Source organism: Nothobranchius furzeri, chromosome 4 (genome assembly GCF_043380555.1).
Source record: "Nothobranchius furzeri strain GRZ-AD chromosome 4, NfurGRZ-RIMD1, whole genome shotgun sequence".
Lineage (NCBI taxonomy): Eukaryota > Metazoa > Chordata > Actinopteri > Cyprinodontiformes > Nothobranchiidae > Nothobranchius > Nothobranchius furzeri.
The window spans coordinates 72,020,396-72,048,237 of record NC_091744.1 but is presented as its reverse complement, the minus strand read 5'-3'; the positions used below and the strand labels follow the sequence as shown (position 1 = coordinate 72,048,237).

General features: G+C 42.7%; 1 protein-coding gene across 11 annotated transcripts in view; it reads right to left on the bottom strand.

Moving 5' to 3' along the window:
* The window catches only part of frmd4a (FERM domain containing 4A), a 123,511-nt gene that overhangs the window by 41,739 nt on the left and 53,930 nt on the right, over positions 1-27,842 (bottom strand). For 2 of the 11 annotated variants that reach the window (XM_054733622.2, XM_054733621.2), the window contains exon 1: positions 18,132-21,391. The exons of 3 other annotated variants lie outside the window; for them this stretch is intronic. In XM_054733622.2, the coding sequence (XP_054589597.2) occupies positions 18,132-18,299 (168 nt within the window). In that variant the 5' untranslated portion in view covers positions 18,300-21,391. Of the gene's footprint in view, positions 1-2,263; positions 2,627-18,131; positions 21,403-25,281; positions 25,856-27,842 lie in introns of those variants that run through there. 6 more of the 11 variants (XM_015964657.3, XM_070550395.1, XM_054733625.2 and 3 more) reach the window with 5 other exon arrangements.

The following is a 27,842-nucleotide window of genomic DNA, read 5'->3' as shown; positions in this document are numbered from 1 at the left end:
ACTGTGGCCGTGCTCAGGACGCAGATGTCTGGAGTGCGTCAACGATCAGAGCTTTGCATGTGCACGCTGGTTAAGATTAGGATGGGGGTGAGGGGAAGGTTAAATTACAAGAGGGTAAAGGTCACAATTTGGTTAAATGTCCGTTTTACGGCGGGCGTCAGTACCGACGCTCTGGCACAACGCGTTGCCTCCCGATGCGCAGGGGCTCGTCACCTGCTGTCTTTTCCGAAGACTGCATCTTGTCGCTCATTATCACGTGACATCGACAAGTCGCTGAAGGCATAAAAAGTCACTACAGAGCGGTGAAGTCGACTAGTCGACTAGTTCATACAACCCCTAGTTGAGCCACGCATTAACCTTGGACTTTTGCATGAATGTCATTGATGTCTTCACAAGGTTAACTGAATTACAACGAGCCAACAAAGAACACGTCCTGCTTTCTTTCTAGCATTCCTCCTCAAGGAGGAAATCCACTACCCATCGGCACAGTAGCAACCAGGGTCCTAAAGCCACTGAGAAAAGGTTTGCTGAAGTTAGCGGCAGAAAACAAAACACCTGTCGGCCAAGTTCAGGTGTAAACAGTGACGCAGGTGCAGCGATGAAACAGCCAACTGTGGGAAACAAATATTTCACACGTGACACAAAGCCAGCTTTGCAAAGCTGCTAGAAAAGTTCTCACTGTGTAATGAACAACAAATAAAGCCAGAACGGAGAGACAAAGCTGCTTTGGACTTTAGGTCAGCCATCAAGGCACAAGCAAACAAACTCTGCTAAAGGGCTGCTTATCACAACGTATGTCTCTCTGAATGCATCCTGCAGTTTTCAGCACATGAGGAGTTTCTCCAGATTTTAACAGGAAGCGGGGACCCTACGGACCACAAACACCCCACACACCCCTCACTCCTCCCACACTTCCTTCACATCTGGGAAATGGGAGAAATCAAGAGAGGAGGATAGTGCATGAAGAAGAAGAGAGAGAGAGAGAAAAAGACTATCAAAAATTAAAGTGATAATGTCACAGTAACCAAATGAAAAAAAGCCAACACACACAACTGGTTTGCTTTCACTGTGAAGTCACCTGAGACTTCTGCAATTTAGTATGGGCATGCCAAAGTTACTGTAAAAGTTAGACAATAAAAACACTTTGCAGCTTTCTCACCAGTCATGCCAGCTTGCATAAAGGTGGCACACTGAAAGAGAGAGTTTGCAAAAAGATGAAGATATCAGAAAGAAGAGAGGGGGAGAACTGACATGGGCATGCTTCAACTCTCATCCCAGTGTGAATCTCCCTAAATGACATGTGTGTGTGGCATCTACCAACTATGCAGGGTTTGGTTTACACGCCCACTCTTCACTGATCTCCTGTGGTTTGAAGGTTTCGATCAGGTGCACCTGTGCACACAGTGGCTAACAGATACACCTTCATGTTTCCGTCTGGTTTTAATGCTAATCTACACTCCTGTCTTACATTTTCTAATGGACAAACTGAATTAGACAAATGATTTTTAAGTTTTCCAGATGACTAAAATCCATCTGAGCTAAACCTCATAACTTGAGTGGGAAAAATGCAACATCCAAAGTACAAATAACCAGCATGTTGTTTGTAGAAAACTGCAAACTGCAATGTAGACACACATGCACGTGCACTCTCAATGGCAGTCAGCTTCAAGCCCCTGGGATTACTGCAAACCTTAATGTCAAGGTAACAAATCACTGCCCTGAGGCTTAAATTAGGCAGTCCAATCTGCCAGAAACAGATGCTTATTGGTTTCAGAAATTAAATTCACTTTGCGGTATTGGGCACGTGATCATGGCATTCAGCGTTTTTCCAAAACCCAAAATGCAATAAAGTCTGTATGAACTGGCAGCTGCAATTAAACAGGAAAATTAGCAATATGTCAATTCAATTTATGTGCATTTATGAACCTGTTAGTTCACATTAATAGAATTAGACACAACTATCCCAGAGAAGTGCTGTCTATAGTGAAGTTTCATTTACTTTAGAGCTAAAAGTCATTGTGTTCTAGTTTGTGATTCATACTGAAAAAATTGTATGTCTTACATATTACTTGTCCACTTTTGAACTAGCTGACATAGAAAATCTTAAATTAGGTTAAACTTGAACACTAGCCTAAAACACCGTTACCAATATCTGTATTCAATGTGTTTCATAATTATTTCATTGCAGCTGACAGCAGCTTTACAGGCAGGCACTTTGTGTCAAAAGATGCTTGGTCAGAATTTGCGACAGCACACAGATTACCTTGCAAGCACACGCTAACTGAGAGGCTCAGAGGCGCTGGCACCAAAAAGGAAAAGAAAGGTTAAAAAACAGGAATTTTAATCCCCAAAAGAAACGAGTCGTGCTCTTGCCACAAAATCATCAAAAATCACGCGTTTTCCTGTCCGGCCTGAGGGAGGAGGCGCATCAGCATCCATGTTTGTGACCATTAGTTTAGGCGTCGCAGCCGGGTCCTCCTGTCATTACTGCCTCACATCCGCCATTCCTGCCATAAATGAGATCATTAGGATCTTCTCACGGATTCATAACTGGACTCTCTCTCTCTCTCTTTTATCCTGGCTTCGGAAAACAGTGAACCTCACGCCGCCGCTGGTCCCGGTTGACCAGCCCCCCTCCCTCCGCTGCCCTGCCTCCCCTGTTCCCCTCCTCCTAGTATTCTCTTTACCGGCGCCGCGCACGGGACCGTACCATCGCTCAGCTGTAAAGGGGGGGGGGGGGGGGGGGGGGGGGGGGGCTACCGGAAGAAGCGTGTTTGGTCGCGAATTTAAAAAAAAAGGAAGAAAAAAAGACAGTTTTGAAACTGCTGCTTGTCACCGGAGTTGCTTCGACAACACGGGAATAATAGAGGCGAGCTGCGGGGGCGGGGAGAGGAGGAGACGAGGGGGGTTTCTGCAGCGGATCCTGACCATGAGAAACTGCAGACCTCTCCCTCTCTCTCTCTCTCTTGTGTGTGTGTGTGTGTGTGTGTGTGCGTGTGCGTGTGCGTGTGTGTGTGTGTGTGTGTGTGTGTGTGTGTGAGAGAGAGAGAGAGAGAGAGAGGGACGGCGCGCGCGCTTAAACCCAAACAGACATCTGAGTCTGCATAACGTACAAACAGTCCTTACATCTAGTGATAAATAACACTGAGCTATAATCCCACGCTCCCAGTTTATGAAATGCACTGCTCTCGTGACTTTAAACCATGTGCATTTTACTAGAATCCAACTGCACTGGTTTCAGTGGTGCAGAGTGGTGCATCCTGTCTGCATACAAACAGGTTTAGATTGGAGTTCTGGCCTTCAGCCCACTGCAGCCGTTGGACTGACCACACTTTTCTCCCCTCTGCTTTTTTGTTTATTTTTTCTTCTATGACCTAAATTGGGAGTTTGTGTTCTTTTCCACAGCTGGGCTGCAGCCGTTGAACCAGAATAGTTCAAAAGATTGTCTCATAGATATGTGTAGGACAGAAGGCTTCCCAACTACCATCAAACATTGACGATATCTTGACTAAACTCTTTAATTTATGTAAGGTCTCAGGTTTTCTTTTCTATAAGCAAGAGGCCGCATGTAAAACATGCATTTGCTGATTTGTTTGGCTTTCCAAGCTAATTTGTTTGAGCCAAATGCAGTTGCACCGGTCTTCAAATTTGGATTTAATTGTCACCAGACATGTTCTTGACATTAGGCAATAAAATTAATGTTCTTGGCTAGAACAATGTTCCTGCCTTGCCTCCAGAGAGTGTTCCACAACCCCAAAATTCAGCTTAGTTTGCGAAAAACAGTGGGTCACATGAGAAATGAGGAGGTGTATCCTTTCCTCTTTTGCTGGATTCTTCTGTTTCTGGATATTTTTGGCCAGTTCCAGACACCGGAAACTGCCCTGTCCAAGTTAAACATCTCCAGATGACTCTTTCTTGGGCTTTTAAATATATACACCAGTCTCTCGTTTTTTATTCTCCAGTCAAAGGCACATCTCAGTTTATTGGAAGCTTCCTCAGTTTGCTGTCACAAGGAGAGGGAGAGCAAACTGAACAAAGCAGAGACTGGAGAAATGGGGTGGTCATAACAGAAATGGAGTTAAATAAAAAAGATTCTGAACACATAAACCTCATAAGTTTAAGATGTAATTAACTTTTTTCCCCCAGATTAAACAGGAAGAGGTGAGGCATTGAGTCTTTGATAGGAGCTTGTATTTGGTCTTTTACTACATATGTTCACCTTTCTTTGACCTGCAGACAGTTGCCAAGAAACAAAAGTTAAAGGCATACAATGCCATCTTTTCATATTTTTAAATAATTTTCTTGAGCCAGAATGTGCTAAAATGACCCTTTACAGGGTTGATGAACTGTCACTCAGATCCCACCGCCCCCCTGTGGCCAGAATACTGCACTTGCAACTTCAGAGTGCCAGACTGGTCCCTGTTAGTCTTAGTAAAGTCAAACTAACATGCTAGCGCTGGAGTCTGCTTCCAGCACATTACTTCGTGAACACAGCTGATTTAGTGAAGGATCACGTCTGTAGACATGAATGAAGGCTGAGGAGACATTTCAGCCATTAGATTAAGGTGTGCAAAAGATGAACGCACAGTTAGTTTTACGAGAATGAGTTAAAACAGACTATAGGGGGTGTTAAAAGCAAGCCAAAAATGCATATTTTCCGTTCAAAGAAACTTGCAAGTTATCTGGACCCTGACGCAGTTTAACTTTAAAACCAGCGGTTTTCTATTCTGGGCTGCACTGTGGTTATAATAAGGTGCTTGTTTGGTGTATTTTAATGAAGCATTAGCCTAAGATTGGAAAGGTCTGAGAAGGTTGATGTTGTATTAGTGGGTTAGCATTGGAGCCAGGTTTCAGGGTCGGGTATTGTGGCTGGATTGTCTGAAAAGGGTATTCTACGTTGGTGGAGTGTGATATAAACACAGCTGAACGGTTAATTGAAGCAAGATGGAGAATCTCTTTAACCCTGTCTGTGGGACACTGCGGTAGGCGGTGAAGGACCAACACACACACACACTCTATGTGCTCTCTATCCAAGTTGCTCTGTCTCTCATTGTCTGCTTCTCCCTCATATTTATGGAGACTAAATAAACACACACTTGAAAACGCTCTAAGCGAGCGTCGTCAACCACAAGAAGCTCCGTGTTGATTTATGATTCTGAGATCATTATATCTGAATAGGCTTTTATGTCTCGCTGTAACTTTACAGTAATGTAAACTTAAATGTGTTGCAGATTAGATTACGACACAAGATTAGTAAAAAGAGAACAGTTGCAGTACAAATCAATGGGATGGTGAAAACCTGACGGAAAATTAAAAGTAGGACGATGTCACCACCTAAAACTTCTCTTCCAGTGGCAGTGAGGTGGAGCAGGGAGGGTCAGAGGAAGGCAGCCAGGAATGTCTAGAGAAACGACTGACCAAGAGAAATCTGTTTTGTTTGTTCAAGTGTGTGTGTGTGTGTGTGTGTGTGTGTGTGTGGACGCCTGCTTTTTTATTTTTTTAAGTGAGTCTGTGCTCCACCCTCCCCTGCCCGTGAGTGACTTTCATACTGAAATGTGGTTCCAGTTAGGCCGTTTTTTTTAAATCAGAAACATGCTGGCACTTCAAACGGGCTGGAGATATTTCTGTAGCAAGCTCTGCTTTATTCTCAATTTACTACAAACCTCCATTCCCAGACACTTTCACCCTTCAGAAAACCATTTCTCTTTTTTCCGTAGAATCCTAACTTTGACTCAAGTTGACAGATGGAGGTGATTAGGAATGTCTGAATCCTCCTCAAACACCGTGACTGGAAGCAAACAGCAGGAATCAAGTAGATGAGATCAACAAGTAAAAGAAGGACAATACACAGTTTAACATATACTAGAACATTTCAGAAGAAATTATCAAAGTGTGTAAATGCAGCCACTGCCTCAAATTTTACATATGTATTGTATAAGAGTTGTAAGGAGAGCCAAGATCTAAATACATGTTAAAACTGTTGCCTGTGGCTCATCAGGGCTGCCATGGTAACTATAACAGTGTCTCTAAATCCTTGACAGTAAACTTAAAGGTGTGATACTTTAAAAAAATGTAGTGATTACATCTGATTATGACTGGTTACTCTGAGTTTTTTATGCAGGCTGAACAATGAAAAAGTCTCTTGCACCTAGTTCCTGCATTAGCATCTAGTAGTGGAAAATACCTTGTCAGTGGCCTGGTGGTAGAGTGTGCGCCCTGGGAGGTCGGGGTTCAAAACCCGAGCACTTCAGTTCACTGCTGGGCTTCACCCCCGCCCCCTCTCCAAGTTCTCCATCATTTGCATGCTTTTATTTTGATATTGGTTCATTATTGTAAAAACCATACGGCTGCAAAAATCAGCTTTAATCAATGTACAAGTGTGGACTATATAGAGTTGTATAAATAATGGGACATTTTAGAACAAAACCACATCAAATGTCTCCTGAGAGATCATCCGAGCAAGTAAAACCTTTCATGTGTGTATTCTGAGGACACAGAGTGCCCTTTTCAGAGCAAATTTAACTTTTTGAGGAATATACATCCACTCACATCATCATGACCATGCAACGATTGGCTTTTATCTAAATGTTTATTTTAGTGTCCAGTTGAGTTTATCATTCTACTTTTGTATCCACGGGTCACTTTATTTAGTCATCTCTTTCCCTTTATTGACATTGATAAATCATTCTTTAAAGAGCAAGTCACCCCCTACAAGAAACTAACTTCACTCCCACTTCATGTTTGAAAAATGCAACAAATGCTGTTGCTTGGCAGACCGAGAGGGCGGAGCCGCTAACAAATACACACACACAGGCTCACAATGGCATTATGACATCATAAAATACCAGATGACATCATAGCATACCTCTTAGCCAATAGCGGTGGCAGATTTAAATTCAAATACAGTGCAGAATTTTTCCCTGACGACGGCGCAACACTGACAGTTTTAGGTAGAATATTTGAATTTTAACAAAGATGCACTGAACTGCCAAATTATTGACTACATGTGTCTGCAGCACAATTAGACACTTTTATATAGTTTAACAGCAAAAAAAATGTGATTTGGGGGTGATTTGCTCTTTAAATTCGGCAACAAATTAAGCTTTTGATTAATAAACCATCATAATGTGTTGTTCTAAAATCTGCTCTGAGTTTTTGATCAAACATTTCTGGGGTCGAGTCGAGACGACTTCAAACAAACTAATAAAGGGGCGTTACTGGATGGATGGGTACTAAAGATGCCATGCCTTCAGTACTTTTATCTAAATGAAACACAGTCTTGTGAATATGGGGGTGATCTGCCAGGATGTGGACTGACTGTGAGTCATTCACAAGGGAAGGATCTTTTACCCCTACACCTCCTGTCCTCATCTATTATTCACACAGTGAGAAATCACTGCAGACCCCAGTGACCTGGTGTTCAGTGATACAGCTGGCAGTGAGACAGTGTGACGTAGAAGGATCTGATTCTGCACCGCTATTAGCATTATGTGTGTTTATATGTGTGTGTGTGTGTGTGTGTGTGTGTGTGTGTGTGTGTGTGTCTGCGCACGCTTGCGTTTTAGCTTGTAAACCCACTGAACTTTGATTTGGTGGATCTTCCATCTTGACCTTTCCTCTACGTTTTTCTGCTCGTCTTTGTTTTGCCATCTTATATGCAAATAAACATGCGTTCTCTAGCCCAGAAGGACACTCACACTGGAACACACAGCTTGTGGCATGGATTCAAGGGCACTGAGTTAAACAGAGCACTTCAACTCCAGTGGCCTCCATCCCATGTCCTGTGACTGCAGCGAATACCAAACACTCTTATCCTTTATCATTGTGAATATTAAACAGAGCTGCCTGCAAACTCCCATGGAAGTGTGTGTGTGTGTGTGTGTGTGTGTGTGTGTGTGTGTGTGTGAATGCATGACTATGCAGGATATTTTCTTGCAATTTAACTGAACAAGTGATTCTCACCAAGAGAATTCTTGGAAAGTCGGTGCATCAAGCAACATTTGTATAGCATAGTTATTTATACTAGGCTGCACAGTGGCGCAGTGGTTAGAGGTGTTGCCTTGCAGGAGGTATGGAGTTTGCGTTTTCTCCCTGTGACCCATGCACAGGGAGAACATGCAAACTCCATGCAGAAAGATCCCAGGCCGGGAAGCGAACCCAGGACCCCCTTGCTGCAAGGCAACAGCTCTAACCACTGCGCCACTGTGCTGCCTTATTTTATTTGTTATTTTACTTATGTATTTATTATTATTATTATTATTTTAGAATTTTTGTTGTTTTTATTTCTTTATGGCTTTTATCAGTCATTACAGCATCAGCCGTCTGCTTTTCTGTGCAAAAGTCCTAACAAATCCATCATATCTAGGCCTGTTGTCATGGCCTTCTTGTGAGACAGAATGACTACATTTCTTTTTCTCTCGTGTAGCATTGTACGGCGGAACGGGGTAAGAACACAAGACAAAGTGGAGAAAGAGCTCTCGCATGATGCTGCTGATATTCCAATCACAAGGGAGGTCACATACATGAGATGGAGCTGAGGAAAGGCATTCTTAATTATACCCATGTAGATATTTGCTCTACAAACGTTTCACTGTTTTTATCTTGAGCTTTTATGAATTCTTTCTCCAACGTTATTTTTGCAACAAGAATCTCATTGGAAAGTTTGTCACTGTCACTTCCTGTAATTTTCTGCAGAGGACTTAACATGTCTGGATCCAGAAAAGAGGGAGACTGAGGTTGAAGGCAGTAAACTGCTTTCATGAGATCAGGATTGCTTTTGGAGAATCTTGTCTCCATCTCTACAATGACTATGTCCAAAATGTTGAGAAGAGCTCTCTTCAGAGCCTGGCTAGGAGTTGTGGAGTCTTCTGCGTGGCCCACAGTGGACATTACAACACTACCTGTTAGCAGTGAGCTTGTTTTATTGTCTTTTAGCAGCTGGTGCAGGTGTGCTGGTTAATGTCTCGCTTTCCTCATCTCTCATCTGCTTCAAAGCCTGCAGAGATGCACTCACTACTTCTGAAGCACAGCACAGGCCAACAGAATGAGACTGCAGCATAGAATTTGCAGACTTCAAGGAACTTTTAGGAGGAATTTTCCTATTTCAAAGAAATTTTGCCTCCTTATCATCAACAGTCCTGATGCCTTTGTACAGATATCAACAGCAGCAGCTCTGTCCTCTGTAACCTCTGACAGGATACTCATAATAGCATCCTGATTCTCCATAAGGCACTTGGTCACATCATGGTGGCTTGTCCACCTGATCTCCAACAGTCGTTTCAGGGAGGGAACTTCATAGTTCTGTTAAACATAATGCCGGTGGGAAAATTAGTGTAGAGATCTTGAAAGATCAAAAAAGGTTTTTGCACATGGCTCTGCCTGCATTGCATGCACCACTGCCAAGTGCAGCTGGTGGATGTAGCAGTGGATGTAGGGAACATCCTTCCCTACTTTCTTCTGCAGTAAGGCCTGAACCCCACCCCTGACCCCACTCATGACAGAAGCTCCATCACAGCACTGACTGATCATTTCAGCTGCACTACAGCCTGAGTCAGAGAGATGCTCAAGAATTTGGGTGGTAATAAATTCAGCATTTCACTGACTGAGGTCAAGCAGACCGATCAGGTGTTCTTCTGGAATGCCGTTACAGACAAATCTAGCCATGACTGACTGATTCTCCACATTGCATCTGTCTCTAGTTCCATCACTTTTAATGCAAAACCCAGCATAATCTGCTTTGTCATAATTATCTGATCTTTTTTAATACCATTTTTGCCAGTGTTTCAATAATTTGTTTGGCATGTTGTGAGATCTGTATTTAGCATTTTCTGGGATGTGTTTGTTTATTTCATTAAAGATGGAGTCTTTGGCCAGTGTGTAGTCAACCATTTTTAACAACAGTCCTGCAGAGAAATCATCACCACTGGAGCTTCCCACACTGCCACAAAGTGGCAGTTCAGTTACTGCTAGGAACTGAACTTCTTCTCCAATAGTTTTTACGTAGTATCTGTTTATCTCGATTTGTGTGGGACTTATTAAATTACCTATTATTTCCCCTGTGGCCTCTCTTTGGGACATTTCAGACCAGCTTTTTCCTTTTTTATGTGGCATTGACTTGATGCATGCTTTGTGAATCCCTTGTCCTTTTCCAGTGCTGTTTTCCAATTATTAAATCCTTGTTTTGTGAAAGCCAAATCCCTATCATCGTTCCCCCCAAACTTACGACATGGGAAACAAAAGCACGCATCCAGCTTTACTGAACATTCCAGCCATGGTCTCTCACGATACCAGGCAGTGCAAAATGAGCGCATGTTCTTCCCAAAATGGCGCTTGGGGAAAACAAGAGCGGCGGGTTGGGACGGTGTGCTACTGTTCAGGCCTGTGTCACCCACAGCAACGGCTGGGTTGGTAGCGACGGGGAGAGCAGGAGGGGCTGCGGTGCTTGTGCAACTGGTTGTTCCAGTACTGTCCTGAACACGGGGGTTGTGGCGAGTTGAGATGCAGCAGACGACGGCTAGTTTCTGCCGCTGGTGCCTTAGCACTGTAGCTAGGTTTAGACACCAGAAGCCTGCTCATGTCGACTCGGTTCACTTCGAAAACAAATTAAAGAAGAGAACGAGGCAAACCTTGAGAAAGAGTACCAAATAACTCCAGTGACCGACAGAAGAAGAAAACCAACCAGTGGCTGAGCTAAGATAACGACGGTGCGTCTCTATGTTCTGCTGCTGACTGTCTGGGAGCGTGTGAACTGTGAAGCGACTGAGACACACAGTGTGTTTACATGCAGCCAGTAACCCTTTTAAAACCCGAATATTCACAATAACCTGGTTCCGCAGGTCCGTGTAAACACCGCCAGAAACCCGGATATGCTCATAAACGGGTTTTTTTAAACCCGGCGGTTACTAAACCTGGGGTAACCCTTTTCTAACCCGAATGTTTGGTCGTGTAAACGCATACCGGGATATCCCCATCAAAGCGTGTGTTCTGCGCATGCTCTGTTCGCAAGGAATCTTGGTCTTTTGAGTAGCGAGACGTCTTGTATGCGCCAGAACTCCGGAAGTAAACAACAAGTTGGGAGCAACATGGCGAGTCGCGGCACAGCACCACACTTTCGGAGTGACGAGGAAATTAAAGCGCAAACAAACGCGGTCGCTATCTCTTCCGAACTGGGAAAAATGTTGTTGTTTTTACGGATACCGGAACAAGAAGAACCGGAAATGACGCATATTGCATCTGGACGTAGTCCACACGTTCTGACGCTACCCCAACGTCCGCATTTACATCGGGTTATGCAAGTTAGGGGTAACTCTTTCTATTTGTGCTTGTAAACGGGTTATTCTGATCAACTCAGAAACCCGAATGCCGACCTTAACCCGATCATAACCCAGATATTGGCTGCATGTAAACGTAGTCACAGAGAACGAAGTGCAGTAGCTGGCCACACCCTCCCTATGCATCCACCAATCAGCAGCTACTTTGAATAAGAGAGAGAGAGAGAGAGAGAGAGAGAGAGAGAGAGAGAGAGAGAGAGAGAGAGAGAGAGAGAGAGAGAGAGAGAGAGAGAGAGAGAGAAGAGAGCGAGAGAGAGAGAGAGAGAAAGAGAGAAAGAGAGAGAGAGAGAGAGAGAGAGAGAGAGAGAGAGAGAGAGAGAGAGAGAGAGAGAGAGAGAGAGAGAGAGAGAGAAGAGAGCACTCTGACCCTTTTTCATCAGATCTTTTCAAATTTGGGATTTCTACATGTCATCACATTTGGGGGGCAGTCACTAGTTTTAGGGGGGCATTGCCCCTCCTTGCCCATGCCTACATCCGAGCCTGCCTCAGGCTACACTGGCTTAGATGACGTAACAGGGTGTATGTGCGTGATCAGTACAGCTACAAGTATTCTGAGGGAAAACACAAACGCATGCTTCAGCAGAGAAGCGGGAAGGCGAGGAATTCACAGGGGGAGTGTCTGAGGAGGGTGAAGTAGACAACCAGAACAAAAGGAGAGAATAAAATGGAGATGAAGCAGACAGAAAAGAAAGAGACTGCAGAATAAATAATAAACAGAAGCAGTGAGAGTTATGAGGTGACAAGGTGAGCACAATGCACACCGAGACGTTCTCTCTTTTCTCTTGGGATCCAGTTCAAAGTGACAAACAGTATAAAATGTATCCTTCCAGACTTCCTGTTTGCCTTCCACAATGTACCGCTGTTGAGATTTATCAATCTGTGACTTATGTTATTGTGCTCCATTACACCACGTTTGATGAAAAATGACCCAGCTCTGCTGGGAGAGCCCTTTGGCAGCTGTGTGTGTTCTCTGTGTGAACGTGGGCGCAGTTCCTCCTGTCCAAAGGGAATCCCTCCACAGTAAAAGGTATTGAATGTCATCCATTTGGCCTCAAGGAGAGCCAGAATCTGGAGGCAGTAAAGGTAAAGCTTTGCCTCAATAAATGAAAGGGCGTGATCAATCACAAAGTTGCAAGATAAGAAGTGGATTATTTGTTTTCCAGATAAGCTATAGACTTTTATTGCAAAAAAACAAAAAAGAAAAAATAGAAAAAAAGTGTTTTTCATTTTTCTTTTGACCAATTTAATAAATGAAGTTTTCCACACCAACCTATGAACCTATAACTAATTGATGAAAAGTTTAATTACTTTCTATACAAGATATTTGTGAAGTAGAAAATCTGGCTATTGACTGTCTGCAGGCTGTTCATGCTGGGAAAACACACCAATGTAGGCAGAATGGGCCACAGTTCATCCACAGTGAGAAACGATTGAAGCTCTAGCCTCCAAGGGTGTAACAAAGTTTAGGGGTCAGTTACATGTTTCAAGTTTTTTTTCTCTCAATAACTTAAATTATCATTTAAAAACAGCATTTAGTGTTTGCTTTGATACTGAAATGTGCCTTCAGATCTGAAACAAATAAATGTGAGAAAAAAAAAGGAATAAAACAGTAAGGGAGTGGATACAGACACATGCTTAGTTGATTGGATTGAATAAGATTTAATTTGAACAAACAGATTAATAGTAAAAGTGTCTGAAAATTAATAGGTAGAAGCACAAACTTCTCCCCACAACCCTTTTTTAATTATATACAACTATATTTTGTAAATGTTTTTACATTTCTGACAAATTTTTATTGCTGGTGATCAACTGCTATCAAAGCACTTCTTAACTCATTTCCAAACCTCCATCTTACTTGTCAACAATTTCACTTATTTTCTGCAAAACCTGATTTCTAAGAAAGTAAAAAAAAGCCTAATCATTGGACATTTTATGTTTTAAGTCTAAAAAGAAAATAAACCCTTCTTTAGGAAAATAGCATTACTTTAAATAAGTTAAATATTATTAAATTTGATCCAAAGTTTCTTGTTTCGAGGAAAATAATTAGTAACGCTTCCTTTTACAGTCCTCTAATTACACAAATGGTAATTACATAGTAAGTTAAAGTGTATTATTGTGTAATTAAAGTGTATAATTATAATAAAGTGTAATTATTGTGTAAAGCAGTATTTACTGGGAATGATTAATAAAAATAAAAACAAGAATTGAAACAGAGTTACATGGTAATAACTGTTTAGGAACTCAGAGACAATATTACACTTTAACTTACTATGTAATTACCATGTCAGTACTTAGTTATTAGGGGGCTGTAAAAGGAAGCGTTACCAAATTATTTGTCAATGGGAGCGTGACTAGAATTCTTAAAACTAGCAAATAAATCAAATTTTACGCACTCATGCGAGTTTTAAGAATTTTAACCAAGCAACTTTTGCTTACCCCCATTGGCAGATTTGTTTTAGTCAAAACAAGAAACTTTGGGTCAGATTTAAAAATATTGACCTTATTTAAAAATAAGGCAGATTTCTCGACAATTTATTTTCTTTTAAGACTAAAATAAGATAAAATGTCTGAAAATATGGCTTTTTTAACTTTCTTAGAAAGTTTTTGCTGTGATCCTTCAACTTCAATCATCATGACAATTCCTCCTCCACTATGTTTTTGTCAAACAATTCCTTTTTGCATCGTTTTACAAAATTTCCCACGCATGTGCTCCAGTTCCCATCCTCACTCTTGCCTTTATCAGATACCTCACAAAAAGATAGCAACGTCACGATGGCTGACCAAACTGGAAATCAAACATCTATTAATCTTAACATTTCCCTTCAGGTAACTAATGACAAATACCCGGCTTAATCAATCATAAAACTTTAAGCCTTAGTTCAGTAAATACATGTAGATTTAGAGTATAGAAGCGGTAATTTTCATACAGATAAAGGATCTGGAAGACCTTCAGAGGGATTTCCTCAGATATTTACTGGATTCCAGTTGTAATCCTCTAGGATTACCACCCTATACCAAGGCCCTAACCTCTGAACCTAAAACATTATAAGCTCTCACGTCCCCAACACTAATGCCACGGTTAAACCCATCAGTTCACTCAATTGAAGAGGACCACCTCCCAAAACCTTGTATCATACCCACTCTGGATATGATTCAGACACACTTAGAGGATTTAAAGGGATGCCCGCCAGATTTATCAAGCCGGGCTGCTCAGTCTGGCCTGTTGTACGGTAAACCCGATATCACAAGCCTGCTATTTCAGCCAAAACATGAATACAGTCCAAAATTGTAGCAGTATTTTTTGATTTGCATGAATCACATCCCTTTCATTCTAACCTGTGGGCAAGAGGGTGGGATTCTGCTTTAAGATTGCATGATAAACGAGTAGACATTGTCATTAGTTAAACAAACGGTGACATGTTTTATACATTACGAGAAAAACTACCATTGTACACGCGCATTAAAGGAGGAATTGTTTTTAATTAAATCAATAGGCAACTCATAAAAACACATTCATATCAATAAAACTTGATAAGAAGTTAAAGTTTAATAACGATCTTTGATTCATGGAGAGGAGACAAAATGTTAACAACACTTTAACTGACGAGATGCTTTTTTCAAACTGTATCTCCAGATGCCAAAAGAAATTTCCTCTTTCACACACTTGCACAACAAATATTTGATAAACCTGGGAATGGAGCAGTGGAAATGTTTTCCAGATGAACTATGTAAATAAGACCAAAATCCTCAGGGAGACGCGTTAAACGGCCTCAACCACCAACACAAGCTACAAAAGAGAGGGGTGCATTTGTGTGTGTGGGCCCGAGCTGGAATATCAAACACAAACATGCCTCAAGGTAGCTGCCAACAAATGGGAAAATTACAAAAAAGTAAACAAAGTGAAGGACGAATTGTTGGGAAAAATGGCCTTCTGTTTTTCCCTTTTAAAAAACGTTCCCACTGCCGGTTCTGGGAAAAGATTTTCTCACATTCAGATCGTAACTCTGGCAGAAAGAAAAAAGACTTCAGTGAGGATCAAAATGCCTCAGTGGGGAGAAAGCTCAGCTTCCTTTTCAGTCCATCAGTTACTTGGAAGGAAAATAAGGAGAAAAAAAAGGTTAGGAATTATCAAGGACACAGATTTGCCATTTATTGGCTTGTTTTAGTGGAATATGAGAACAAAGGGATGATAAACTCAACATGAGAGGCAGATGGACTGAATAAAAACAACAGAGTACAATCATGACCTGATTCGGTTAAAGTGCTGATGAAATCCCCCTACTTTAAACAAAACCACTTGCTTGAAACCACCACGATTTGACAGAGGGCCCATAGCTGACAAGACCACAAACAAAAACACCAACCAAATGGTTACAAATGAGCTGAATTTGTGACAAAAGAAGGATTCTGCATCCTGGATGTTTTAAGTTGCGTATCTCTGGTTTGTATCAGAACGGTGCTCATCACTGGGATGAGGAATATGATTCACGACGGAAGATTCCTCACAGCAAATCCCAACCAGATGACTTCAATGGGACTGCATTGGCCTGGTTTTCAGTCCTACACTAGATGCAGGACAGCAGCAAGGCGTAATGAATATGCATGATAGATGGGATATGATGTGAGGTTTTAAATATGTATAAAACTTGTCAGTGGGGTTGTGTTGCTAGGAAACAGTTGGGATCCAAGTTTATTTGGCCTGCAGGAGAATCAGCTTCCTGCCTGCTCCTGTTAATAACAAGTGCTGTGACAGGAAATAAATGAGTCTAACTAGGATGTTTACCTTGTCAAGTCTACAAGAAAACCTAGTGGGATGCTAAACACACTAGCTTTTGTTCAGGAGATTTTTCCAGAACAAAATAATAACTTGCAGTGACTTCAAACTCTGCAGGTAAACAAGATTCCTGCAAGATGAGGAAAGCCCAACCACCTGCATTCGCTATATACACTTGCAGGAAATCCTTCCTTTGGGATGGGGAAGGAGGAGTGAGAAGGAAGGGGGGAAAACTGATGACAAAAACAACGAGCACAGCTGAAATCGATGTGTGGAACGCAACATGAGAAATGACAAATAATCACCCAGAGACATCGTCTCACACGGCACCGCGGAGCACAGCCCCCGCACGCCCGCTGGTTCTAACCCTGTTTACAAGGTCACAACACAAGAGGAAAAAACGTGTGACTGCTGGCTGTTGAGTCAATATTACTCAGTCTGATGCATGAAAGTGTGAACACATGGCGGCACGCTCTCCAAAGGCACAGGGGTGCATGCGTGCAAATAACAATCCACACGTGTTGCAGTGCTGCTTCGCGCAGCAAGTAAAGACCTGTGTATGTGTTTGTAAAAATCATCACATTCACACACACGCTATGCGTCACACACTGGAGTCCAGTAAAATATGACCTGGTGGCACAAGTGAGACTGCTTGGCTGCTGGTAATAGATTCCTTTGCCAAGGTGATTTAAAAAAATGAAGCAATTTGAGTAGGAAATGCTAAAAATATAAAGTTTACTGCAAAAAAATAATAATTTTTTTCTTGTAAGAGAAGCTTAGAGAAAAAATGTGGTAGCAGTACAAAATGCTTCTCATTTAAAGCAATCTGTGCAGAGTTATTGCCCTGACCGAACCAGGGATATCCTCCTCCAGCTGCCTGACACGATGACCCCACCTTCTCCCTTTTCACCATTAACTGCTCCACTTCGGGCCGTACCCCTTCATCAGATATTGTTTGCAGCTCGTCAAAACATTCGTCTACAGGATGTCTGAGAAAGAGCGCAGCTGAAAGTTCTTTTTGTGTGCACGTTGTGTGTGTCTCTGAAGCAGAAGGGGGTGCTCAAGGATGGCGTGGTTTAATTTTCAGCTTCCTCTGATTGTGGTGCAATCCCTCAGGATCTTAAGAACTTTAACACAACACTCAAAGACAAAAGTTAGAATAACAATTGAGCTTATCTCTCTCTCTCTCTCTCGAGAATAAAAAAAGAGAAATCTGAGCAAAAAAAAAAAAAACAGGAAAGCCCATGTGTGTGTGTGTGTGTGTGTGTGTGTGTGTGTGTGTGTGTGTGTGTGTGTGTGTGTGTGTGTGTGTGTGTGTGTGTGTTTTGAGTCAAGCAACAGACCTAGACAGTGTCTCTCTGTGAGGCTGCTGGGTTTGTTCGGGTGCTGCCAGCTGCATACAGGGCAGGTGGGATGCCTGGAGAATACTAATAGCTCCATGAAAAGCCCAAAGTGACCGATCAGAGAATACCGATCAACCATTTTGCTGAATCACAGCTAGAAAGACCAAAAGCACAAATGGAATTTGTCACTTCCAAAATGCAATTATATGACTAAGGAGTTGAAACAAGTTATTTGACCAAAGTTTCCACAAAGAACAGAAACATAGACTGATCAGAAGGCCTGAAAAAGACGTTTTCTGAAAAAGTATCCACCACTTATGCAACCATAGTTCCACTTGCCAGCTTAACTGCTTAGTTACCCGGCTTTTTAGAAAGTGAGCCAAGCAAGAAAAAGACTTCCTGTGACACTTTGTCCCAAACACAGTGGCAGTCAGGTAAAACAAAAACCATTTTATGCAGCAGATTAACAAGACTGGCAACAATTCTAACCCAATTCTGTCCTATTGGTGCTTTTTGAAACCAACCAGTCAAGTTTAACCCTGCAACTTGATTCATGAAGGATATCATCTGCTTCCTTCTTTTCCCTCTCCTTGAACCTCTCTTCACAACCAAGCGTGAAAATGATGCATTCACATATTGTAAAGTAAAATAAACTAACTTGACACATTTTGAAGGATGCCCTACCTGGTATAGAGGCCTTGACACACACCTGTGAGTGTGCAAAAGATGCATAGGCCCAGGGATGTTCCTGGCGTGTACGCAAAGCCGTCGAATGGCGGTGGAGCTGAGGGTCCACAGCAGACTCCTCTGAGTACAAACCACCTCATCAAGACCCAACAAAACCGCCTCCATTAGTGTGCTTTTGTCTTCCAGACTTTTATTGTTACAGGTGAACCCCACAGGAGAAGAATCCACAGAAGTCCAGGTAATGAAATAAGTACTCAGATTAGCTGTTATCGTCCACTTAGCTCCAGGAGATAGTATTCAGGTTATTCCTGGAGGTAATGAGCAAGCTCTCTGTCCCGTCTCTCTGGAATTCACCAGTCCGATGCCTCCTCAAGGTCAAACTCATTCCTCCGTCTCACACAACTGATGGACACTGCTGACTTTCTCTCTTCTTTTCCTCCTCTTTTAGTCCATTCTGCTCTTTTCACACTGAAGTAATTCAGCCTCCATCTGCTGGCCTGAGCGCCACAAACACAAACATTCCCACTAAGGAAATGCAGCCAGTCGCTCGGTTTTCTGACCGGCACTTGGTTTTAAAGCGACACGCACTCTCATTCTCTGAACCGCGATCGCTTTCCCTCTCTCGGCGTTAGATTTCCAGGAGAAAGGGATGTGCTTGCAGACTGAACATCTCACTCACCTGCTCAGACTGTTAGTTTGTTAGAAGGGTACAAACCACGCAGGGAAAACATTTAGAAAAGAATGCACATTTGTGTGTTTATAATAAGACTGAATTACAGAAACTGAAAACAAACTGTTCCATCTGGTCTCAAAGGGACGGCAGTGTTGGGATTTTAGCCAAAATGTTTTTTTTAAGTTCACATTTTTCCTTTTAGCCGACATTCCCAGGCTCAACTGTCCCAGGAAAAAAAAAAGCATTTAAACTCAACTGATTTTACTTTTTCATCCATAAGGTGAAAAAAAGCAAATGATTACATTAACTGTAGATTTTAATTTTGAGACAGAAATCCACAATCTTGCACGTGCTGACATGAACTCATTTACAACAATGGCCACATGGAGGCAACACAAACCCCATTCGCCCAACCTTCAGTGTCTGTTATTTCAGTCTGTTGTAAACACAGCCTTAACAAAATGCCCTGAACGATGAATGCTGGGTTTTTTTTACAAATGAAAAAAAAGTTAAAAGCTAGCTTTTCCTGGAAGTAGACTTTCATTTTTAAATGGAATTTGAGGGGACTTTGTTAAATGTCACCTGCAATTTTTAAAATGAAAAAAGGAGACAAATGTTTATCTTTGTTGTCATTTTCTGCTAAATCTTTTATTATAGCCTTCATCAGAAAATCAATAAATCTGCACGGTACCGTGATTCTCCAACCTTTCTCAAAGCCCAGTGAGCGTGGTGGGTTGAAACTGGATTTTAGAGACCTTCTAAGTCACTGAGAGGTTTATCAATGCAATAACTGGGACTCTGTCTGAGATAAAGTGTTCTAAAAAGGTCCATAATCATTCTACTTACACTTAAAATCAAGAGCAACAGCTAAAATTTCCTAACTTTTGAATATTTATTTATAAAAATATGTGTGATTTTACAGCAAGGAAGAAATACACATTTTTTTTCATAAACATCTTTTATAAAACAACTAAAATGAACTTATAAGGTTGTTCTCTCTCTCTCTGGGAAAGACATTGTGCTCTCACTGGTGTCCTGAGAAACCCACGAGGAATGTACTCATCCTCTGGTGTGAATTTTCCAAAATGGAACGGGGGCTTGACTGAAGATGCTCAACCCCTCAGCCACTGTAATTTATAGTGGGGTGTAAATATTTGCCGTGGTTAGGAGGGAGGCGAGAGGTTAGGCATGACAGTGCACTTTTCCCATGATTACGTGTTTGCAATGCCCCTCTGAATCCTGGGAAAGGTCAAACCAGCCGTGTGATTGAAACAGACCAGACCTGAGCGTCAACTGGCCGGCTATTACCACGGTAACGGGACTTAGGAGTTTAACTCAGAAGAGTTTTACATTCAGCTTCATGGTAGATGGAGGAAAACAACATTTAGTCGGAACAGTTCCAATCCATCCAATCCAATCCAATTTTATTTATATTGCACATTTAAAAACAGCACGTCAGCCGACCAAAGCACTGCACAGAGTTCTGACCCAAACAGGAGAAAGAACCAAAGGAGAAAACTCTCGCTCTGTAATCTGACTTTCTCCTGTGCCTCTTTAATCTCTCCCTCTCATCTCTCTATCTCACCATCTTCCTCCTGCTCTCTGATCTTCACTCAGGCGTGTTATGCCGGAGTGCGTGGCAAGTCAGACGGGGAGAAGGGAGGAGAGCAGTGGAGGGAAATGGGTCACACATGGAGAGCATTCTCAGCTGAGGCTGGATAAAGTCCCTGGAAAAGGTGCTTCTTTTAAACGTGACAACAACCTCGGGTTTTTAGCTCGTTTGGCTTTTATTTCCATCACAGGTTCGTTTTTAACCCACGCAGACGCCACCGCCGCTGTCACAGACGGGAAGATTGTAAGTGACACAGAGCCTGTCTGAAACTCAATTCCAATCAGTCTGGTTTAATGTGATTGTGTTAGAAGTGCAAGTAGGAAAATCAATGGCATCGTGCACAGCTGTGTCTTTGGGAGGAAATGTGTGTGCATGTGTGTGTCACAAAAAGTCATGTGAGCAATGAGTAACACACTCAGTGACATTTAGACTTTGAAGTATTGGGAGTTGTTTGTCTCTCGAGTGAAGAAGTTGACCTAGTTCTTGTGTTTTATTCGCTATTATAATACATCCATGCACACACACACACACATGCACAAAAGGGGAAGGGGTGGGGTGGATTTCACAGATAACATGCACATGAACACTCTCAAACTCTCTCACGAGCTAATCATTCTCTCCACTTTGCCCGGCAGATAAATATTAATGAGGATTACCGAGTTACTGCAGTACACCCACAGGAAAACAAGAAACAGCATCTCCTTTTACAGCTTTCCTGCTCTCTCTCTTTCTCTTTGTCACTCGCGCGCGCGCACACACACACACACGCACGCACGCACGCACACACGTACACACACACACACACACACACACACACACCCCCTCCTGCTGCTTCAAGCATCTTTAAATCAGTCTCAACATCTCCCACCTCTTCAATTTTTATTTCTGTCTCTGCAGAATTGACACACACACACACACACACACACACACACACACACACACACACACACACACACACACACACACACACACACACACACACACACTATGAATAAACTCCTTCATATCAGTGAGTCACACACAGACAGCGCCTCGGTTCTCATGGAGACATGCTATTCCTCTCTGCAACAAAGGGTACATATTGTGCTGGGATATTTAAGGAACATTTCGGGGTCTCCACTTCCTGTTTTAGGGTAGAATTCTTTCCCATCATCCCCACACGCCTCCACTCCCATCATCCCCATTCCCCACTCTGTCTTTCTCCTTTATAGGACTGCATGCTGTTATTTCTGAGAATAGAGGAGCAGAGATGGCGAAGAAGTCACTCTGAGCTCTGCATGGACACAGCAGCAGATGGGAAAACCGCCAACACACAAAAATGACAAATGTCTATCTACCCATCCAATAGGGGGGGCAGGTTTGGCAGCGGACATTAAAGTCCAATCTCACCATAGCTACCCTGCTAACAGTCTGTCTCCACAGAGAGAAAACACATTATCAGCAGCTCACTGCCTTCAGCTTGCACCCACAGCCAGTAGGCGATCATCTCCTCACCGGATCGTGCTGCGTTTGGATTTCCTTTGAACTTGAGTGCAGCTGTGTCATGAGCCTATAGGTCTGCGGGTTGATTTTGGATGGAGTATAAAAGGACAGAAAATGAATAATACCACAGAGTGATGAAAGAGACGGGGCCGAGAAGAGGGTGGGAGTCTCCCTACATGCTCCCCCCACTTTGCCCACTTGCTCAATAACGCTCTTCTTCCTGAGCTGCCTTGGGGAGAAAAGGGGGTCCCCTTTGATGCCAAAAACAGGGTGTGGTGCAAGGCCTTCAGGAGATGTATGTTATTCCCTCTTCTTTCTGTTTTTATGACCCCTTCTCTTTGCCTCCTTAATTGGACCGACTGACCACAGCTCTCACCTACAGTCTTGCGGGCGTTTTGAAATCCCGGGGAATCAATACTGTAGCGAGGAAGAGGAGGAAAGCCGCGGGGGCTCGGCGCTGAGCAGTGCTTGCAGAGGCTTGATGAATAAATTAAAGAGAGACTTACGCAGGGTGTTGTTTTTGTGCATCAGTCGCCACGTCAACGCTACAGGCGCTCCATTGAATTAATGTTGAAACAATTAGATCAACCTGACCCGCAGATAGCCGGGGTCCAACATTGACCTTTTCTGTGATTGGTGCTGACTTTAAGTTTAAAGGTAACGAGGACTGATTAGTATTCCTGCCTCGGCTGCATCTAGCCTTCAGACACAAGGAAGTAAATTACATTCATGCTTTTGTCTGTCTGCATTCCTGATTCAAACATGCTTTTGTGAACGTCTCCCTCTCCTGACACCACTCCCACCTTTACGCCCCCAGCGGCGCCCTGACAACAACATGTTTCCTCGGAGGTCCGCTCATCCCCCAAATTCTGACAAACAAAAACACACAGAGCAGATTTAAACACCCCTCATCCTTTTGTTTGTTTTGTTCTTTGCTTAATTTCATGCACACAAAAAAGAGCTGAGGGGTTTAACATGATACCAGGATGACAGAGGTGGAAGATAATCCTGATTCAGACCGCTCAGAGGTAATCTAAACAGAAAACATCCCCTCAAAAGAAGCTGTCATCATCGCCTGAGCATTCTGTTAATCATAGTTCTTTGAAAGAAATCAGAAGTTCAGAAATTGGTTTTGGGCCTCAAAACAGTAATCAGTTTTTGTTTATGTGTAAAGATCACAAAAGAATAATTAAGATAACATTGTGGTAGAAAGAAAACAAGTTTTTGAAAAGTCTTGGAATCCATCTTTGTTTTTAGTTGATGTAACAAGGCGTGCTTTCCTTCAATCTGCCATTGTGATTGTGTGACTGTGAACAAAGACATCACCTCCATGTATGACTCAATTAAATATTGCAGGAACAAACATCCATCAGAAGCTAGGCATGCAGACGTGAAGTGATTTATCTGAATTTAAAAAATTGACATGGCACAGATGGAACAGTAACATTTCATCCTGCAATCTGAAAACGTGTCAAAATTAGCAATTCAGAGGAGCCGACTGCGACTTTGCAATAGGAGGGTATAAATAAAAGTAAATTATTATAATTTCATTGTAACTTAAATAAAATCAGCTGCAGTTGCATAAAGCTGAAATGTGATTAGAAGGAAGCGAGTTACCCGACATGACAAGACAGCCGCAGCTATGCATACGTGTGGGGCCTGATCCTGCTGCAGAAATCAGTAAATTGCTGAGCTTAGAAAAATAATGAAAAGTTTTAAAAATTCTTTATTTGTGGCCAATAATTGTGAAATTATTTTTCCTGCACACCTCGTCAAGGCATGTCTACAGATTCTTGTCAGGTTTTCTGCAAAAAAAACCCCACAAGTTTATGTAAATCGCCACTTTCCAATCTGTCTGCACACAGCTGGTTGCAAGAAAAATGTGAGGAGGCAGGGGAAAGGGAGTGCAATCAGGGTAGAGTGGGACCCCCCCTTCCATCCTGCATGTAAAAATCTGCTCTTCTCCATTAATTAGGGTGGTTTGAGTAATTGTGTGTGTGTGTGTGTGTGTGTGTGTGTGTGTGTGTGTTTGGTTTCAGCAGAAATTACTTCTCACAATAGGAGAGTGACTATTTAGTTTTCCATCACTCCAAAAGGACAGCTGGGCAGATTTAGTCATATTTCTGCACACAGGAACATAATCTAAGTTGTTTTCAGCACACACTGAGCAGCAGCACAGTTTACGTTGTCTTTAAGAAGGATGCAGAGAGGGAGGGCATCTCTGTGGCCGAACTTATCAAAATGAAAGCATAACATTCTTCCGAGCTGTGTGAGTTATGAGAATATGTAAGTATGCTCGCCAGTACAAATGCATCCTCTATGGAGTACGCTGCAAAGACACAGTTCTCAAAAGAACCACAATTCTTAGAAATGACTCAGAGGTAAAGGATGAAGACACATCACCGTGTATCAGTCAGATAAAAGGGAGATAAAACTCCTTTCTGAAGGCACTGTGTGATTTGAAGTACAGCAAGCCTGAATCGCTCATCACCTGGACACACACACTGTGCTCAAGTCGGATTCACTTAATTCCAGTATTTACAACATGAAAGAACGCCGGCTGACGTGCATCACAGAATGAATGCTCTGAGGGGAAACACACACACAGCTGCAAATCCTTTTCTATTCACACACACACACACACACACACACACACACACACACACACACACACACACACACACACACACACACACACACACACACACACACACACACACACACACACACACGCGGATGCTTTGCTATTTGACGGTGTAAACAAGTGTAAAAATGGGCCTGAATCTTGCTGCAGGTTACAGCTTGTCCTTAAAACTAAACATCATCTGAAAAGCACATTCCTCACCTAAAGCTTAACTATTATCTCTAACCTTTGGTGCACACCCACTTGAATTACAAAAAAAAAAAAAAAGAAGAATACACTAAAGCCCAACAAACTCACTTTAGCTCAGCAGAAAAAGAAAGGTCTAAATTAAACATGTCAAACAAGTTAAACTCGAGGCTGAGTGGTTTGGGTTGATAAAAAGAATGCTATTAAATGGCTGGAGTTGCTTGAATTGCCCCCGACAGTGACTCAAAAAAGAGCTCTCCCACAGAGAGACTTCCCTGTAACCTTGAAGCAAGGCATGGCAGTGGGATACACTGGGCGACAGACACACACTGACAGGGACAGAGCACTGGGAAGTATTGTCCATCGTAGAGATTAAAAGCTTTGCTCTTGACTTCCACCAACTCAAATCTAATACTGCTCCCTGGATTAGCCAAGCTTTAAAAGTCCCTCTCCCTCACACACACACACACACACACACATGCTCAAATACACAATGGCACAGCCAAACACAGGCAAAGTTAAAGGAGAAAGTGAGGACTTGATGTCTTACCCTCTCCCCACTGTTCCTACGCAGAGTCCCCACCGGCAGCTTCAGCATCAGCCGGCGGGTTCTCCCGGGCGTCACGGCTCCCTGGGCCACCATGGTACGCTCCAGAGTTTGAGTCTCTGTGTGTGTGTGAGCATGTGTGCGAGTGTGTGAAGTGGATGTTCTCGCCGTCCCGTCCAGCCTGACGTGTGGGTGTGTTATGATCGAAGGAAGTGCGTGATGTGGAGAACTCCCACTCCAGTCCTTATGTGCCTCTCTCTGCTTCGGCTTCTCTCTGCGTTAAAACACTTTCCATTCTGCCCTGCTCAGCTCCAGTCTGACGCTCCGGAGGTGAATGAGTGTGTGAGGGTGTGCAGGAGGCAGAGGGAGTGCGCTTTTGTCTCCCTTCCCCTGCTCTGACAGCTTCCCCTCCCTCTCTTACTCGCTTCCTTCAGTCGGGGGCTTAACCAGGTCACTGGATTAATGTGACGTTACTGCTCTTATTAGCATACGCACGCGTGTCACGTGAGACAATCATCATTTTTTTGTGTGAGCTCATATACACCCCCCATCTCTCTCTCTCTCTCTCTCTCTCTCTCTCTCTCTCTCTCTCTCTCTCTCTCTCTCTCTCTCTCTCCTACACACACATCCAGCCCTAACACAGGGAATCACGTGGGGGAACCTCAAAAGGAATATGGGATGTTTTGCCATCTGGTAGGGAGATTAGCGTTGAAATCCCACATCCAGCTTTCTCTCCCTGCACTGTCTGAGCTGGGACACAAAGAGAAGACATCATGCATGCAGATATCAGTCACCTCATCGTTTTTTTAATTGTGTCTGTGTGGAGAGGTGTATTAATAGGTCTGATCTTTTTTTATAGTAACACCAGAAAGCTGCAGGGTGCGTCAGCTCGACCATTCAGCTGAGTAAGTTCTCTGTATCCATCATTGTAGTCTTTACATGTCCATTAAAGCTATTGGACTCACGAGTTACTGCTGAGCCAAGTGACTTACTGTCATATTCCCATCATCACTCACAGCTGAGCTCCGTTTGCTGCTGCACATCAATACTCAGCAGTCAGCGGATTACTTTTAGTTAATGCAGATCTCAGTCTGATTAACCGAAGTTAATCAGCAGACCAATGAGTATTGATGCACAACTAACTAGAGCTGCACGTACAGACAGGGCTGTTGGTGTGAGTCACATTTGTGCAAAAAGGGCATCTGGCTAATACTGTGAGTGGCTGTGACTTTTTTTTTCTCAATTTATAAAAGTTCTCTGGTCGTTTTTGAAGATCTTTGCATAAACTCCTTCTTACATAACGCAAATTCAGCCGTTTAATTGTTTACGTTTTCAGTACCTTTGACAATGGGCCGTTTTGGGTCTCTCACTTTAAGAGAACAAGCTGGAGCTGGCCACGCCCACCCATCACCCACTCAGGCTGCTATAAGCTGAGAGGCTCTAATCATGTCTTGGAGGGGTTCAAAGTAGAGCTACTTCTCTTAAAACAGCAGCTGTTCTTTAGGCAAGAGGTGTTTCTATGCTAATGTCCCTGTTTGTGACATCACAAATGGGGACTTTTTGAAACAGCTCGTTTTAGCCACACAATTCCTAATACCAACACTGGCAGAAAATGGAAGGATGCGTTATTTTATGTTTGGAGTGTTTATAGAGGCGGTAGAAACTCGCATAGCAGCACAAAATGAGGCAAACGCTGAGTGTTGCCCACCTTTTAAATGATTGTTTTGGTAATTCATGAGTGTGTTTAGCAAACAAAACAAATGTATATTCATGGTCTTATTTGTTGCATACAGCATCTTGAATGGCGTCAGTTTAAGTAAACAGAGTTGACATCCTTCAGGACTGAAGAGGTGATGGCTAGCCCAGACAGCTTTTACTTAAGAGCATTGCCCATTAAAAGCTTTATTTAAAAAACACAAACACACACGCGTACATTTTGTTGCGATAAAGTGACAAACACACAGGAGGAAATAATCTGCAGTTGTAATCCTCAGTAAGCATTATTTGTTCAACACCCCGTCCCACATCAGTGAGTGAAGGACTGTGGCCTACATGGAAAACATCAGAGAGCTATTAATAAACAAAGTCTGAGGACATTCAGCGTTTACAGAAAAAAAACACTGGAGGAACTGGGAAAAAATAACTGAAAACCCTGATTCATTTCTGCCTTTGTTGCAGCACGGTTGATGCTCTGTGGGTGGTGTGTGAAAGCTGTTGATTCAGAATATGATGACTGATGAATTCTTCTCATTTGGGAGGCAAAAACCTCACTGCTTCCACAGAAAAACAGTTCAAATGGGTGCAGATAATAAAGGATGAAAATAACATTCACTAAAAAGCATCAAGAGGCATTGAGCTATAAAAGCAGCTGTCCTCCGTATGAACTAAGGCCTAATAATAGAAGGAAAACAAGCAGACACAACGAGCAGAAAGAAAAATCTCTCCCTGACTATGAGACATGCTAATGAGGCAAACAAAACAGCTGGATTGTCTGGGTTTCTTTTCTGCAGCGTGTTTATTTGCTTAGTCCTTGTTTGGAGCTGTAATAATAAAAAGAAAAGGTT